The sequence below is a fragment of the Lactuca sativa genome, chromosome 9, assembly GCF_002870075.4.
Source record: "Lactuca sativa cultivar Salinas chromosome 9, Lsat_Salinas_v11, whole genome shotgun sequence".
Taxonomy (NCBI): domain Eukaryota; kingdom Viridiplantae; phylum Streptophyta; class Magnoliopsida; order Asterales; family Asteraceae; genus Lactuca; species Lactuca sativa.
The window spans coordinates 37,928,496-37,945,551 of NC_056631.2; the positions used below are offsets into that span (position 1 = coordinate 37,928,496).

Here is a 17,056-nt window from a genome sequence, read left to right on the forward strand (position 1 = left end):
ATGAGAATGCAACACCCTTCCGGGTCAATCTGGTGAGCGGCACTGCGATCTTGGAGAAATCCTTAATAAATCTCCGATAATACCCTGCCAACCCAAGGAAGCTCCTGATCTCAGAGGGTGACTTCGGCACCTCCCAACTCATCACCGCCTCAACCTTGGCCGGATCGACCAATATCCCTTCCTGATTAACAACATGTCCTAGGAATTGGACCTCCCGCAACCAGAAGTCACATTTGGAGAACTTTGCATAAAGCTTCTCCGATCTCAATACCTCAAGGACCTCCCTCAAATGCTCCTCATGCTGCTCTCTAGATCTCGAATACACTAGAATGTCGTCGATAAATACAATCACTGACCGATCCAACATCGGCCTGCATACCCTGTTCATGAGATCCATGAACACAGCCGGGGCATTGGTGAGCCCGAAAGGCATCACCACAAACTCATAATGCCCATATCGCGTCCTAAACGCTGTCTTTTGGACGTCCTCATCCCGCACTCTCACCTGATGGTACCCTGACCTCAGATCGATCTTGGAAAACCAAGATGCTCCCTGCAACTGATCGAATAAATCATCGATCCTCGGTAACGGGTAACAGTTCTTGACCGTCAACTTGTTCAACTCCCGGTAATCAATGCACATCCGGTGTGAACCATCCTTCTTCTTGACGAACAGAATAGGCGCTCCCCACGGCGAGCTGCTCGGCCGAATGAATCCCTTCCCCATCAACTCCTGAAGCTGCGAGGACAACTCTTGCATCTCTGGAGGTGCAAGACGATAAGGCACCTTAGCAATAAGCGCGGCCCCCGGAACCAGGTCGATACCAAACTCTACTTGCCTCACAGGAGGTACTCCCGGCAGCTCCTCAGGGAAAACATCTAGAAACTCACACACCACTGGGACCTCCTCAACTGATCTCGGTCTCTCAGAAACCTCCCGCGTATCCATCACATACGCCACAAAACCCTTACAGCCCTGCTGTAGACACTGCCTTGCCCTAGCGGCCGAACAAAAAGCTGATCCCGAACGGGTACCCTCGCCGTACACCGAAAGAACTCCCCCACTAGGGTCTCGTATAGTCACCAACTAACGCTCACAGTCGATGACGGCGCCGAATCGGCTCAACCAGTCTATGCCCACAATGACACAGACATCACCCATCGCAATAGGAATCAGGTCAATCGGAAACTCAACCCCGAAAATCTCTAGCACGCATCCCCGGAGGACCTCCGTGGCACAAATCACTCTCTCGTCAGCTATAGAAACTCTCAGAGGCCGACTCAACGACTCACGAATAACGTTGATATGCTGACTAAAAGCTAAAGATACAAAGGACCTACTCGCACCCGAGTCAAATAACACTAAAGCAGGCACAGAGTTCACAAGGAAAGTACCTACGCATATCATAACATAAGCATAACATCTCGACATCAAAATAAATACATGAAATACAGCATACCTGCCACAACATCGGGTGCAGCGCGGACCTCCTCCGCAGTCAGCTGAAAGGCTCTCCCACGAGCCCTCGGGGCCTCGGCCTTCACCGGTCGAGTCGCAGTAGCCCTGGCAGTAGGTGCAGATCCCTGAAGAAGCTGAGGGCACTCGGCCTTCCGATGGCCTGTCTGGTTGCAATGAAAGCAAACCGTAAACCCCTTGGGGAAATCCCTAGCAATGTGCCCCTCCTTGCCACACTTGTAGCAAGCACCAGATCGACATGCCCCATCATGATTCTTGCCGCACTTTCCGCAAGTGCGGCCCTTCGAACCTCCCGTCCTCGAATCGGCGGACTTAGTCCGCTTGGCTGCCGGATGAGACTGAGCCGGCCGCCGGTCCACCCGCTGAGACTCGGCCTCCTCCCTGGCCTGGGTCTCCAACTCAATCTCGCGCTTCCTGGCATTCGCCTGAAGCTCAGCAAAGGTATGATAGGTGGAGTTTGACACAAACTCCCGGATATCCCTCCTCAAAACACCCAAGTACCGGCTCATCCGAGCCTGCTCTGTGGACACCAGCTCGGGGTAGAACATCGCCCTCTCATGAAACTTCCGCGTGATCACCGCAACCGAATCAATACCCTGCTTGAGGGTCAAGAACTCCTGAACCAATCATTCCCTCTCCACTGGGGGAACGTACTCGTCTCTGAACATGGAGGTAAACCCCTCCCATGTCACTGCTGAAATCTCTGCCAATGTGAAGTTCGCCGTCACGAACTTCCACCAATCCTTCGCTCCCAGACGGAGCTGGTTCAAGGCGAACCGTACCCTCAGATGCTCCGGACATGAACAAGTGTAGAAGCACCCCTCAATATCCGTTATCCACCTCATCGCAGCAATCGGATCCTGCGTCCCATCAAACTCAGGTGGCTTCGTGTTGCTGAACTCCCGAAACAGCAACGAGTCACCCCCCTGTGGCCTGGGTAGCTGCAGCGGCTGCAGCCTCAGTCAATGCGGCGTACTACTCCTCAAAATTCTCCATCAAGGTGGTCTTAATAGACCCAAACATCTCCGGAATCTCAGCCCGGATCGCTGCAGCCACCTCCTCATGAATCATCTGACGAATCTCCTCGTCACTCACACCGCTCGAACTCGCTCCGTGGCGTGGTCTAACCATGATGTCTCTGAAATACAACATAAAACTATCAGAGACTCCATCGAGTATAATCGCACTCGATAACGCAACCCTACTCAGTCTCCGATATCCAGGGATTCTTACTTGGGTCTCCCACTGACCCAGTGTCTTCGGTAGTACGGGCCCAATACTACCGACCACACCGCATCAGCATTCATCCCAAGTCTTCCTCCCCAAACCCCGGATAGTGAGCACTCTACTTTTGTTATGCACTATCTATCCGCACACTAGCAAAGCATCTCATATCGGCAACCTCCCTAGACTAAGGCATCACAAATCAGGCCACTCTAGTCCTATCATGAATACCTAGTCTTCTAGCATGCATAACAATTCATATCATAACTTATCTCATAACATAACATTGTAAGGTATTTTTTGGGATCTTTACCATTCGGGCGCTGACTGATCGTACACACTGTTTCTTTCTTGTTTACCACAAAATCATTTACAAAAGTTTATGCCTTTATTTTAAAAGTTTTCCTCAAATCCTCGGTTTGAGTTCAGTTACGCCCGAAGGTGCACCCGAATCCCTCAAACCTAGGCTCTGATACCAATTGTAACAACGTAAATTTTCAAACAAATTTTTCATTTCAAAATAAATTATTTTCATTCAAAACAAGGCATAAACATTTCAGGTGTCATGTCAAAATACAAATCATCTGAATCACAAGATCACAAAACATCTATCAGTGTGTACAGATCACGCCGGCGCCTTCCCACGGTCCTCGCTAGTACCTGAAACACATACATAACAACTGTAAGCATAAATGCTTAGTGAGTTCCCCAAAATACAACTTACGCACATACGCCTTTCCAGGCCCTGACCTTCCGGTCCATGTGTCTCAGGGGACTTCCGTCCCTGCTGGGTAAACCTTCCGGTCCTACCCACGCCGACCTTCCGGTCCACAACACAACACCTTCCGGCCCATAACATAATCGCCTTCCGGCCCATAACATAATGCCTTCCGGCCCACATAACATACATAGCACGTATAACAATTAACTTATCACATATAGCACATATATCTCATATCATATCCGACCTTCCGGTCACACAGTCAAACCCTTCCGGGTACAGTATAGTGAGAAGACTCACCTCGTGAATATCGAAAGCTAGCAAATCCCAAAATCACTCGTGCTCGATCCGCCGAGCTACAATCTCCCTATAACATCATATATCTCTTATTAACACTTTTATCTTCTAAGTTTGACTATCCCTAAGAAGTCAGACATAGGTCAACTCTGGTCAACGGTCAACGGTCAACTTGACCGGACTCGGCGAGTGCTAGGGCGACTCGGCGAGTCTAGACGTCCTCACCAATTCTCTAAGATTCCCTTTCTACTCGTCGAGTATCCTCCTTGACTCGACGAGTTCCTCCTGGAAGAATCGCGGGGCCACCCCGACTCAACTCGCCGAGTCTGAAGAACAACTCGGCGAGTCCCAGTTAATCTTCAAGCTACTCGCCGAGTCTGTTCATCGGACTCGGCGAGTCCATGCCATGCAACCGCTCAAACTGCTTTCTAAGGTCAGATCTGCTCCGACCATTCATAGGTCTGGCCTTCCTAGACTGATTCATCACGTAAGGTCCTCATTTCGGTGCTCATAATACACCCCATGACTCATAATTTACATTTTGACCTAAGGCATAAGGATTCCAATCCAAAACCTCCATTGATTCCCGAAATGCTCAAGCATGGGACATTCTGGACTTCCAAAGGTCCCAATACAGGGTTCCAATCGCTTGGGGGACTAAGGTAACACTCAATCTAGCCACAAAAGGGTTCAATAAACCCTAAATCCATATATACATCAACATAGAAGAATGCAACTTGAAATATTACCTGAATAACGTGCTCTCTGTGTCCCTAATCCTCAGAACGTGGCTTCCCTTGTTGTTCCCTTAACCAAGCCTCCTCTTCCTTGCAAAACAACACTTCCAAAATCAACAATGGTCTTCAACCTTGCTCCAGATGCTCACAATCGAATTAGGGTTTCTCTCAGAGGACTAGGGTGAACAATGACGGCCATAAGGTCCCTCATATACGTCCCAAACCTGAACGGTTAGGGTTTTCGCTAAACAGCGCAGATTCGCCGAGTCCATATCCGGACTCGTCGAGTCCAGTCGCGAACCCGCGACCAGATCCGCGACCCTACTCGGCGAGTCTAGGCTCCAACTCGCCGAGTCCCCTCTTAAAACACCCAAAATCATAAATATAACAATACCTGGAATTTCGGGCTGTTACAACTTGCAGCTCAAAGCATCAGTGACCACATTCGCTTTTCCCAGGTGATAAAGAATCTCGTAGTCATAATCATTGACCACGTCAAGTCATCTACGTTGTATCATATTTAGATTCGGCTAATCCATGAGATATCTAAAACTCTTGTGATCCGTGTAAATGGTACACCGGACCTCATACAGGTAGTGTTGCCAAACCTTGAGGGAAAACACCACCGCCTCCGACTCCAGATCATGCGTAGGATATTGCATCTCGTGTGGCTTCAGTTGCCAAGAAGCATAATCAATAGCCCTCCCTTATTGCATAAGAACTACCCCCAGACCGGTGATGGGTGTATCATAATATATAACAAAATCCTCAACACCCTCAGGGAGGGTCAACACTGGAGCCTCACCTAACTTCTGCCTTAGAGTCTCGAATACAGCTTGTTGCTTAGGCCCCCAACGAAAATCCACACCCTTCCTTGTCAGAAGAGTGAGGGGTACAGCAACCTTGGAAAAATCCTGGATAAATCTCTGATAATACCCAGCTAAACCAAGAAAACTCCTAATCTCTGATGGAGACTTCGGGACCTCCCACTACATAATAACCTCAATCTTGGCCGGGTCGACCAGAATCTCGTTCTGGTTAAAGAGTTGCCCTAAGAATTGGACCTCCCGTAACCAAAACTCACATTTCAAGAACTTGGCATACAGTCCTTCCTAACTTAAAACTCCCAAAAGCTCTCGAAGGTGCTCCTCATGCTGCTCCCTAGCCTTGGAATAGACCAGATTATCATCAATAAAAACAATGATTGATCGATCGAGCATTGTGTTGCATACTTGATTCATCAAATCCATAAAATGTTGCAGGCGCATTGGTGAGCCCAAACGGCATCACCACAAACTTGTAATGACCATAACGAGTCTGAAATGTTGTCTTCTCCACATCCTCCTCTCTAACCCTCATCTGATGATACCTTGGCCTCAAATTGATCTTGGAGAACCAAGATGCACCCTATAATTGATTGAAAAGATCATGAATCCGAGGAAGTAGGTAACGGTTCTTCACCGTCAACTTGTTCAACTCATGGTAATCAATACACATGCGGTGCAATCTATCCTTCTTTTTTACAAAAAGAATCGATGCTCCCCAAGCCAAACTGTTAGGTCTAATAAACTGCTTTCCCAAAAGCTCCTGAAGCTCAAAGGACAACTCTGGTGGTGCTAATATATACGACACCTTAGCAATTGGGTCGTCGGAAACCAAATCAATCCATACAACTTGCCTCTCAAGAGGCACACCGAGTAATTCCTCTGGAAACACATTTGGGAACTCCCTAACCATAGGTACATCCAAAACCGAAACCTCCTTCCCAATTCGGGTGTCCACCACATACGCAAGATAACCCATACACACATGTTGTAAATATTGTCGAGCCCTGGTAGCAGAATAGAAGTCTGATCCAACTTTGGTACCCTCTCTATAAAGAATCAATTCTCCCCCACTTGGGTTTGAACTACTACCCACTGATCCTCGCAATCAGTCATCACACCAAACTAGCTCAACTAGTCCATCCCTACTATCACTCACACATCCTCCATGGGGATAGGGATCAGGTCAATCGGATAAAACACCCTGAAAATCTCCAAAACACAACCCCGATAAACGATTGATGCCAAAACCCCGTTTTCGTTTGTGATAGAAACTCGCAACAGACACTCCAACTCTCCAAGAGTCATATCAAAACTCCTACTGAAATACTGAGACACAAAATACCGACTCGCAGCCGAGTCAAAAAGCACAAGAGCAGGCAGAGAGTTCACTAAGAAGGTACCTAGCAGAATCATAAACATAAGCATACCATAAAAATAATTGATGGAATAATAAATGAAAACATACCAGTAACAACGTCCAGCGTCACCTTGGCCTTCTCCGTTGTCAGCTGGAAAGCACGTCCTCGAGCCCTCGGGGGCTCCACCCTACCCTGGTGTCCATATGTGATCCTTAAAATAGTCGAGGCTAGAGCCTACACCAGCCTGGCAACAAGCAAGGGACACTAGGCCTTCACATGGCCCACCTGATCATAATGGTAATAGATCCTGGTTCTCGGTATTAAGGCATGTTGGCGATAATTCCTCGTATAGTGCCCCTCATTGCCATATTTGTGGCATCCCGAAGAAGAAGATCAAGAAACACCCTCATGAACCTTTTCGCACTTACCACAAGTGTGGCCCCTCTGAGCTCTTGATCGTGAATCGACGGGCTTGCAACGCTTTACTGTAGGTTGGGACTGAACCAGAGCCTAACGCTGCTCCTCGTCTGGGTCTCTATCTAAATCTATTGCCCTCTCACGACATCCTAAAGCTCAGCAAGGGTATTGTATCGTTGTGTAGTAGGGGTGAGCGCGGTGTGGTTCAGTGCGGTTATTAGTCAAAACCTCACCACTAACCGCAAATGCAGTTAATCCATTTTCAAAACCGCTTGGTGCGGTTATTTTTGCGGTGCGGTTTTGTTTTTTACAATGTTGCGGTTATTAACCGCATGGATTTGGTGCGGTTATTTTGTCTGGTTTTTAACTACAGTTTAGAGCTCAAACGATTTTAAGAGTTCATATATATTACTTGTAATAATAAAATAAATCATAAGCTATAGGACAATTAACTTAAATCAAATCAATAGTAATGAACATTAAATATCTTAAAGTTGTCTAATTTCACTGTTTTTCAAAGTTAAACATAACAAAAAACTAACATTTTTGTCTTATAGTATTGTATCCATCTTTCATCTATGAAACTTATCTTATTTTTAATATTTAATATATTAATAATTAATAAAAAAACTGAATATAATATATGTGGTGCGGTGCGTTTTTTGAATACTAATAACTACACCGTACCGCAAATTTGCGGTTTTTGAAAAACAGAAAACCTCACAATCGGTTTTTATTGCGGTTGCAGTTTTTGCGGTTTTTGCGATTAATTTTACTTGCGGTGCGGTTTTTGCTCACCCCTATTGTGTAGACACAGACTATCATATATACGTCTTGAGCATGCTCAAGTACCGAGTCATATGGGCCTGCTCCATAGCAGAAAAATCAAGACAGAAAAGATCCTTCTTCGTGAACATCTTGGTGATCTCCATCACCATCTTATTCGTCTGCCTCAAGTTCAAGTACTCTTGAGCCAACCTCTCCCTCTCCATCGTAGGAACGTACCTTACGCAAAACATCTACGAGAACTGCTCCCAGGTCATAGCAGTCCTCTGCTCATGAATGCAGGAAAACGGTCACCAGGTTCCACCAATCCTTCGCATCCAATTGAAGAAGGTTCAGGACGCACTTGACCTTCTGTTCATCCGGGCACGAGCATGTGAAGAAACGGCCCTACACATCAAACAACCACCTCATCGCTACAATCGAGTCCTTGACCCTATCAAACTCCAAGGGCTTCGTGTTTCATGAATTCCCAATACTGGAATGATCTCCCTTCTTGAATTCTCACAGCAGCAGCAACAGTCGCGGTAGCTGCAGCAGCCTCATTCACAACGTCGTACCACTCATCAAACAAATCAATCATAGCGGTCTTGATAGACCCAAAAATCTTAGAGGTGGAACCATGAACAACAACAGCTACCTCGGTAGCGATCAACTCATGGACGTTGTAGGCAAAGGTTACACATATAATAACCAAAAACTAATTTTCTCTAACTTTTTGTATCTCTGAAAACGCAAAGCAGCAAGGTATATTATGTATTTCGGGTTTGGAAGAAGCATGCACTCCAAATCAATTGTTCTTAGATTATCCCAAATCAGATTTCGTGATACCTAGAAAATAAGATCACAATCACGAATTTTGGAAAGTGTATCTCTTACATGATCCTTGATATATCCAAGTTATTTATTAATATTCTGAAACCCAAAATCTAAGAACTCTTCATTGATTTCCCTCCAGTAACTCTCTGCCCCCACCCATCTACATACTGCCACTACCAACACCTATATATATATATATATATATATATATATATATATATATATATATATATATAGAGAGAGAGAGAGAGAGAGAGAGAGAGAATGAACAATTCTAAAACAAAAATACACAAATTAAGGGCACTTACCAAAATCGTGGATGAAAATGTAGCTCCAATCAGATTAGGGCTTTGTTTAACATAAAAGACTAAAAGGATTGATATTTGTTTTAGGGTAGGTGAGAAGAGGGGCTGCCAATAAGAATGCCCAAAAGGACGTGGGCATATCTAAGTCTGGGTTTAGCAACCAACACTTCAATTGTATTGTGTCCATTAAGTATGATGCTTCTCTTGTCACATGGTTTTATTCCTTGGTAATTATATTGTAAATAATTGTGTACATCTTGATCCAAGTTGTTCACTAAGGTTTTGTAGTTTATCATTGTTGTAATGAAATCATATGATAGGTACTAGTCCTAGAAGAGTACTAAAGGAACTAGCTAAGTCAATAAAAGGCTTATGACATTTTATTTTGTTGTTCCTATTACAGTGAGTCGCAACACCCTGATTTTAGCGAAGTTACACAAGTGGAAAAAGGGTTGGAATGAAGATTTATCAAAGATGTGTTTGGTGGATGGTTTGATGCTTTAAGAGACAGAGACAAAGCAAGTTTGGTTGGCATGGAGTTACCAAGTTCTGTGGGGCGAAATTAGTATGATAATTAAAGGATAGCGGTGGATGTTAAAGGGTTTTCAAGCAAAGAGTCGTTTGTTTCTTATGTGCTTCATGTAAAAGAATCATGTTTTGGGCTTCCAAAAAAGAAGGAATGGGTTTGGTGTTTATGATAACGTCAACAATACTAGGATAAGATGAAAGTAAATGGTGTAGGATTTGCATCACCAATTTAACCTCATTATAGGCTAGTCAACATCAGAAAGAACTACGGCTAGGTTTTTAAGCGAGTGATACATCTGACAACAGGTTTCAAGGCACTTACGATGGTTGTTGATGGTTGGACATGTCAGACGTTTTTGTTTCTGGAGATCAATCAGCTAAAAAAAGTGATCAAGGCACTCAACGATGGTCTTCGACAGTGACACATGTGACAACAGGTTTCAAGGATGATCACAATCAGGAAAAAAAATTAAGAAAAGGTCGAAATAAGCATCAAGATTTAGTGAGGGTTTGATTGGTGCCTCGATATTGATATGCGCAGTTAGGGTTTGCATAACATTAGCTCTTAATATAATATATTTAGGTGTTGTTTGTTTTTTTGAAGTCAAAATGTCTGCAGTCTGTGGACCACATCTGCAAGCCTCTGCGGCAGAAGAGGTGGACCAAATGTCTGCAGTCTGCAATAAGAGGACTATTTGTTTTTAACGTCTGCAGGCTGTTAAAATAAATTGATTTTTTAAACTTAATTTCATGTCATAAACATCAAAAATACATTTTTAACAAAAAAAAAAAAAAAATGCACGGTGGCCCATTTTTTTTTTTTTTTGGTTTAGGTTAAAATAAGGTCTGAAGACCTTTGAAGGCGCCAGGAAAACCTCGCACAGACGTTTTCTGATCTACGCACTTCCAAAAAACAATCTGCGAGGGCATATGTCTGCACGTTGTCTGCGCGCAAAAGTGGTTGTGTTGTCTGCGCGCAAAAGTGGTTGTGCAGATCTTCACACAAAAAACAAACAGCCCCTTATAATAATTACATGGAGTGTAAAGGTCAACTTTAGAAGGGAACGCAAACAAAAACTCATATATCTTCATCAAACAACCTTACACGACTAGAAATAATCTCATCCGTCCAATAATAAATGATCACACATAAAAGTTAAAGAATCATGTAAAGTGGAGTGGCGTTAACTGTTTTAGGTGGTATTACATAACATATTACAAGAAAAATACATACAAATGGTACCAATACCACAAGAAAAAAAGAAAAAAAAAACAGTAATAAATCTCAAGACACTTTTAATCGGATGCTATGGCTTGGATGTGAGATTTAGCTGGCACTCAAAATAGATGAAATTAAGTGAAAATTTTCCCATGGATTACGGTAATAAGACACTTTTTAAGACGATAGTTGGAACCTTCCACTCGGCTTTTTTCTTCTCCATCCCTATTGACAAAGTTAACAAGAACATTATTTATTTAAATATATGTTTTATCGCCTTTTTACCACTATCAAAAGATAAAAAGTAAAAAAAATGAGGGGGAAAGGTGCAACTTACAAAGGCGGCATAATACACAAAGGTTAGGCCAGCTAGAACAACAAATGCAATTTGGAATATATTATACCTGTCAATAATTAATGAGTAAAGATTTTTTTTTTAAATATGAAGTGAAATTGGGAGAGTAATTGAGACTGACTTGTATAAGTATTTGATTCCACGGAGAGATTGCAGCGTATGACCGAATATTTCTTGGGCAGCTGTAGCTTGTGCGTAGTATGCAAATGCGGTCGAACAGAATTGAATAACACTAAAACCAATAAACAATGGAATGGAATATGAGTCATTAATATCTCTATGGAATGGAATGGAATGAAAAAAGGTAATAGAACAAGCAATGGAATGGAATATGAGTCATTACATTTTACTACAATCATGCGTCATTGGTCTGTCCGAATAAAATGAATTTCATATGATCTTGTTTAGATCGGAATTTACAATGTATACATTTTAACTCTACTCTATATACATTAATTAATGAACTTTTTATTCACGAAATGTATTTTACCCATAAACTAATCATCTTGTAAAATATATTTGTGAATTGACAAGGGAAAAAGGTGAAAAATGAGCTTTTTATCAATTATGTTCTGAGATTCTGGTTAAAAAAATAAATAAAAAAATAAAGAAAATGAGTCAGCCTACCTGATGGAGCAAAGAAGAATGAGAGCCACATTGAACAGGAAAGAGTTCATGAGAGTTCCTCCCCACCTGGACAGAAAGGTCATTTTACTTGATACTCAATTCACAAGTCACAACTAAACATAAAAACATAGTTGGGTAGAAAGGTCATTTTACTTCATTGGATGGATAGTGATAAACACTAGTCTGAGACCAAGCATCATTGCACCAGCAATAACTGCAAGCAGAAGGTAGAAGCAGAAAAACGCAAAGGCTGCAGTGCCCAGAAGACCTGGTGAAGGAAGGACAATTTGGTCAAATGTAACAACATTAATTAATCAGTCATATGGAAATAGAAATTACCCCAAATGTCATCCAACTTTATGAAGACCTCATTTAGGAATGGAGAAAGTGGAGGGTCGATCAACAGATATATGATGATGTGTGCAACCCAAGCAATTGAAACAATCAACCTAACAATAGGAATACAATCAATCAGAACCCAATTTTAATAAATACTATAAGATTTAATTTTGATTGTAATGGAATTAAGAAGTAAGAGTTACCCAAAGACTCCGAGTATAAGCTTTGCAAGATAGCCAAGAACAGTCATGGCCCATGTAGTCTCAGCCTGAATGAGTTACTTAATATGTGATTATTAGGAAAACCATTAAACGAAATAGAATAAATAAAAAATAAATGTTTATCACCTTTTCGCCTTGAGGGTACATCTCTTCTAAAGCCTTCACATCATCCTCCAAATGAAATAACTCCTGAAGGATATATAAATATATTTAACAAAAGTAATTCAATGCCTTAATGCACCTAGATTTTTTTTTTTAAATAAATATACCTTTTCTAGGGCTTTCATATTTTTACGCCATTTCCTTCCTTTTGAACCACTCCTTTCTTCCTGATGAAGTGCATCAGCTGCCTTCTTTAACTCTCTTGCTTTTTTACCAAGTTCTGTAGCTTCCTGAACAATTAAACAAAAATACCTTCATTGTTAACTAAAAATAAAAGTATTGGCAATGCATTTGAGATTTATAAACAGAAAAATGTAATGTAGGGATACCTTGATATACTGTGATCTAGTAATCACTGCCTTTGGGCGCCTTATGAAAGAAAATATAAGCCCCAGTGGGAGGCAAGCAATGCCAACACCACCAAATATCTGATTATCACAAGGTAAGGTTTAGAATTAAAGCACCAAAAAAAACCTTAAAGATTATCACATCTATTTGGGGAAGATAACAAATGTTGTTTCTGAAACACCGTTTATTCCAACCTTGAAATGGAATACAATTAGAAAGTGTTTGCTATGATGGAATGGGGGAAGAAATGGAATGGAATGGCATGGTATGGTATGGAACAAAAATCAGCCCATGAGAAGGAATACTCCATTCCATTCCTTTGTGGCAAACAAACAAGATTTTTCCAATTCCACCATAATACTCCATTCCATTCCCTCTTCGATTACTGATTACCAAACACTACCTTAGTAAGAGCCATCTAATTCTCTACATGCTACATTAAACTAAGAATCAGAAATCCAAAAAAAAAAAAAAAAAAAAAAAAAAAAAACTTACAGAAAAAAGCACGGAGCCCACAATTGTAGCAAGAGCAACAACATATTCTGGAAAAGTTGATCGCATGGTCCATGTTGTCTCTGATGAAGGACTAGCATCATAGGCAGAACACTGTCATCCATAGAAGAGAAAGAGGCATATAAGAACTAGATGTGGCTAATTTGTTTCGAAGATGATAAAAGTAACTCTGCAAAAATAAACTAAACAAATAAAGAAAAATATAGATTTCATCCATCACCTGGCGTACACCATTGCTGACACATGGTTGACCACTGGAGAATTGGAAAGTGCTTGGGAATTGTACTGTTGAAGAAGACAGGTGTCGAACAGTGAAATCAACTTTTCCAATAACACCTACCAAATGAAGATGATACAACTCAGTAACAATGTAACATACATCCAATAAGAGTACAAACAAGAAGCTTTTAGGACCCATTTGTTACCAAGGACATGAAAAGTTGAGAAAGATGAAAATCCATTATGGCTTAAATGAGAGTCATGTGAAAAATTGAGAAAGATGAAATATTTGATATATTAAGAGATGTAACATGAAAGGTTGTCTGGCTGAAACACCAAAAAGAAGATGTATATATAACATGAAGTCTCTATATGTTTAAATATAAGACAGAAGACTTTAATTATAACATAAACCTGGTATTTGTGCTAAGAACTACTTGTTTGTGACACTAAAAAGGATTCTTGCTTATATTTGAAAATGCACTCTATAACTATAAGTTCTGCAATATTTAATATACTAATACTGTGCACATCTTTTTATCTTCAGATACCGAGATACCCCATCATTTAAAGATTTTTTTATCTTGAACAAATCCTTACTTTTGTTTAAATATAATAGATACGGATAGGTTTTATAAGAATTATAGTTGTACTCAATAACTCAAAAACTAGAAAGTGTACCTAGAAAAACAAGGCACCTTAACCCTGTATACCCCATCATTTAAAGATCTTCTTTATCAAAAAGAGCCATCTAATCAAGGTAACCCATAACTTTCTTCCTTAGTTTTTTTACCTAACTATTATTGTAAAATCTGTAAAAAACTCCATCATCAAAAAAGGTTTTTTTAGCTCTGTGAAATCCTTGGAATGCTGCTACATTATGTGCGGAAGTGATCAAACTTAAAATGAAATGTTTGATGGGTCAAAAATAGTTTTTTGCTCTCAGCTGTTTTTTTATATACGAGATAAAAGTACCCGATCTTCAAAAATTCACATTAAATCACTCATAGATCCAATTAAAAAGACTTTTTACTTGTTAAAATCGCCTACGAGCTTTCTAAAACTCGTATTTTGTAAGTTTCTTGAAAAGAATTCATTAAAGTAACTAAAAATCACATTTTCATAAAGCAAGCAATGCTGTGAACTCAGACATCATGCCCATTTATGCATTAGTGTGACCATGAAACTAACCACAGTCAGATTATGTCAAAGCATAGAAACATCTCATTCATCAATCCTATTATAAGTGTACAAAATGCAAAGCTAGAATAGTAATTTTTGCCATGTAAGCTAATTTTTTTGGCAGTGCCAATCATACCTACTTGCATGGGAAACCAGGGAGATCAACCTCCTAAATGACTAAAAGTAGCTTCTACTTCTAATTGCATTTTGATCATAAGTGAAAATGTTTCTTGTAGGAATAAATTAATAAATGGAGGAGATACTAACCATATAAGATACCCAGCACCAAGCCACAAACAATGGCTGTAGTTACCACCCAGATCAATGCACTTTTAATCCTCTTGCCAATAGTCCTACGAGCAAAAATAGTTAGAAGCATAAATACATACACTTTTAATGTTTAATATGCTCTAACAAGTCTTTTGGTTCCAGAATAAGATGCTTTTTGACTAATTAAGTCAAACAACTTAGAACTTTTTTCTATGTATGCAATAATTCTTGAGAAGATCAAGTGTCCTTGCAGAAAGTCTCCACAGTTCAAAAATAAATCTCGACTCAGACATCTACATTTAGGGTTTAATGAATGCTTCACCAGGTGAAAGCATCTTAAAGTTGGGTTTCCAACGTAGTTGATTTCAATTACAAAATTTGAAACCTCCATTTTCGTATTTGTGGCATCTCGATAAGGTAGCCGTAATTACTAAACTTTTCTAGACGAGCTATGACTTTCAAATCGGACGATGTTGCAGATTTTACATCAACATTTAGCTATTAGTAGTGTTCTTAACAAAGTTGTGATGAAATCATCATTTATTGCAGCTACGAAGTACTTACTTGTCTTGGTCGCCTTCGTAGTAAAACATTGCGAAGGGAATGACGAAGAACACAAGAATAGCATCAATGATGTAGATAGCAAGCCACAGATCCTTCATCGGCAATGTGAGATTACAAGCACCATTATAAATAGCGTGCTGACAAGCCTGCCGGTTGGCAACATCAGCGGGGAGCATAAGTATGGAGATAGCAGCGACGGAGAGTCCCAAAACGACGACAAATTTGGGGAAATACGCCAGGTTTTTGTCATCGGGATGTTGGTAATTGACAAGGAGGTACAAATTGAAGATGAACACCAAAACACAAACAACTATCGCCACAATCACAAGCGCAAGATTGAAATCCCCCATTGTTGACCTTAGATTCGACTCAAAATCATGAACTGATTTGAGGTTCTAGGGTTTTGGTGTGTGCAGTTTTTTTGAAACTTCAAATGAGATCACTCTCTTTCTCGTGTAGATCTACTTTTTTGCGGTGGGGAGAGGCCGGTAGTCAGCGGTGGCGATTAGGAGTTTACGATTTTGTCCTCGGAGGAAGCCATGGAATTGGTTATAAGAGGGGTTGAAAGGGGAATTCGGAGTTTACAGTGTGGAAGCACTAGGAACAGCCTGGAAAAGATGGACCGGAAAAAATGATTAGAGTTTCAAACCGGTCACGCTTTAATAGTTAATAACTTAATACGGTCTAAAACGGAATCAAAATGACAAACAAATTTTCTTTTTCGTTACAATCAAAAAATTTTATTCAAGATAAAGAAAACTTATATTTAATTCAGTCATTCAACAAAACAATTGTTTGATAGTTGTTGATTGAGTCAGATTTAACCGAATCACATACATGTCTATGTTGTTTAATTATATCTCTCACCGACTATATTGCATGATGAAAATGATTATTTTATATTCTCGGATAAAATATCTAAGTTCGATAGGAATATAACATAATTATATAGAATGATCATTTTACCATTTACGGTAGAAGTGCACAATATCATCCACACTTAGACCGTCTGAGATTTTGATCTTTGGATGGGTAGGAGGGAAGCACACGTGTGTGGATCTTAATGGGGTCTCTCATTTCGTCGGTTTAATGAGCGGGGGTTTCACAGCAGAGCATGCCGCTTTGAAAGTTGTTGCGTGCAAAGTGGCAAAGCACGAGAATACATGTATAGAAAATTAACATGTGTATGTACCTTTTGCATTTGATACATTTGGTTTTCTCGCATAAGAGGTTATGGAGCTCCTCAACAGAGTCCAACGGGTCATACATTCTAATGTCATATCTCCTAGATTCATAGATGTTGCTTTCAAAAAAAATTGTTTTGCCATCCAAAAAGGGCTAGCGGTGCAGCTTGTTGCTCGTTTGCCTTCCATCGATATGTATTAAACTATATTAGTCGTATTATTATTAGTAGTAGTAAAGACCAAACATAATAATATATAGTTTCCGTGAAAAAAAAAAATTAATGGAAACAACATAAAACAGTATAATGTTAATTATAACAAGAACCAATTTTGCAATGATATTTTACCACTTGTAGTTGC

At 40.7% G+C, this 17,056-nt stretch overlaps 1 protein-coding gene across 1 annotated transcript; it reads right to left on the reverse strand.

Moving 5' to 3' along the window:
- Nucleotides 1-10,603: 10,603 nt before the first annotated feature.
- Nucleotides 10,604-16,151, reverse strand: LOC111882691 (LIMR family protein At3g08930). The gene is made up of 14 exons (XM_023879056.3): nt 15,513-16,151; nt 14,946-15,031; nt 13,498-13,613; nt 13,260-13,370; nt 12,746-12,844; nt 12,524-12,646; nt 12,381-12,443; nt 12,237-12,301; nt 12,034-12,143; nt 11,848-11,962; nt 11,695-11,760; nt 11,189-11,299; nt 11,050-11,116; nt 10,604-10,937 (listed from the first exon to the last, which is right to left on the reverse strand). The coding sequence occupies exons 1-14, from the start codon at nt 15,860-15,862 to the stop codon at nt 10,890-10,892; spliced, it is 1,530 nt and encodes a 509-aa protein (XP_023734824.1). The 5' UTR covers nt 15,863-16,151; the 3' UTR covers nt 10,604-10,889.
- Nucleotides 16,152-17,056: the final 905 nt, after the last annotated feature.

Coding starts and splice junctions, on each gene's coding strand:
- LOC111882691 (XM_023879056.3), bottom strand. CDS start 15,862: ATGGGGGATTTCAATCTTGCGCTTGTGATTGTGGCGATAGTTGTTTGT. Junction 12,647..12,745: donor CTAGATCACAGTATATCAAG/GTATCCCTACAT, acceptor TTAATTGTTCAG/GAAGCTACAGAACTTGGTAA. Junction 11,761..11,847: donor ATCACTATCCATCCAATGAA/GTAAAATGACCT, acceptor CTTTCTGTCCAG/GTGGGGAGGAACTCTCATGA.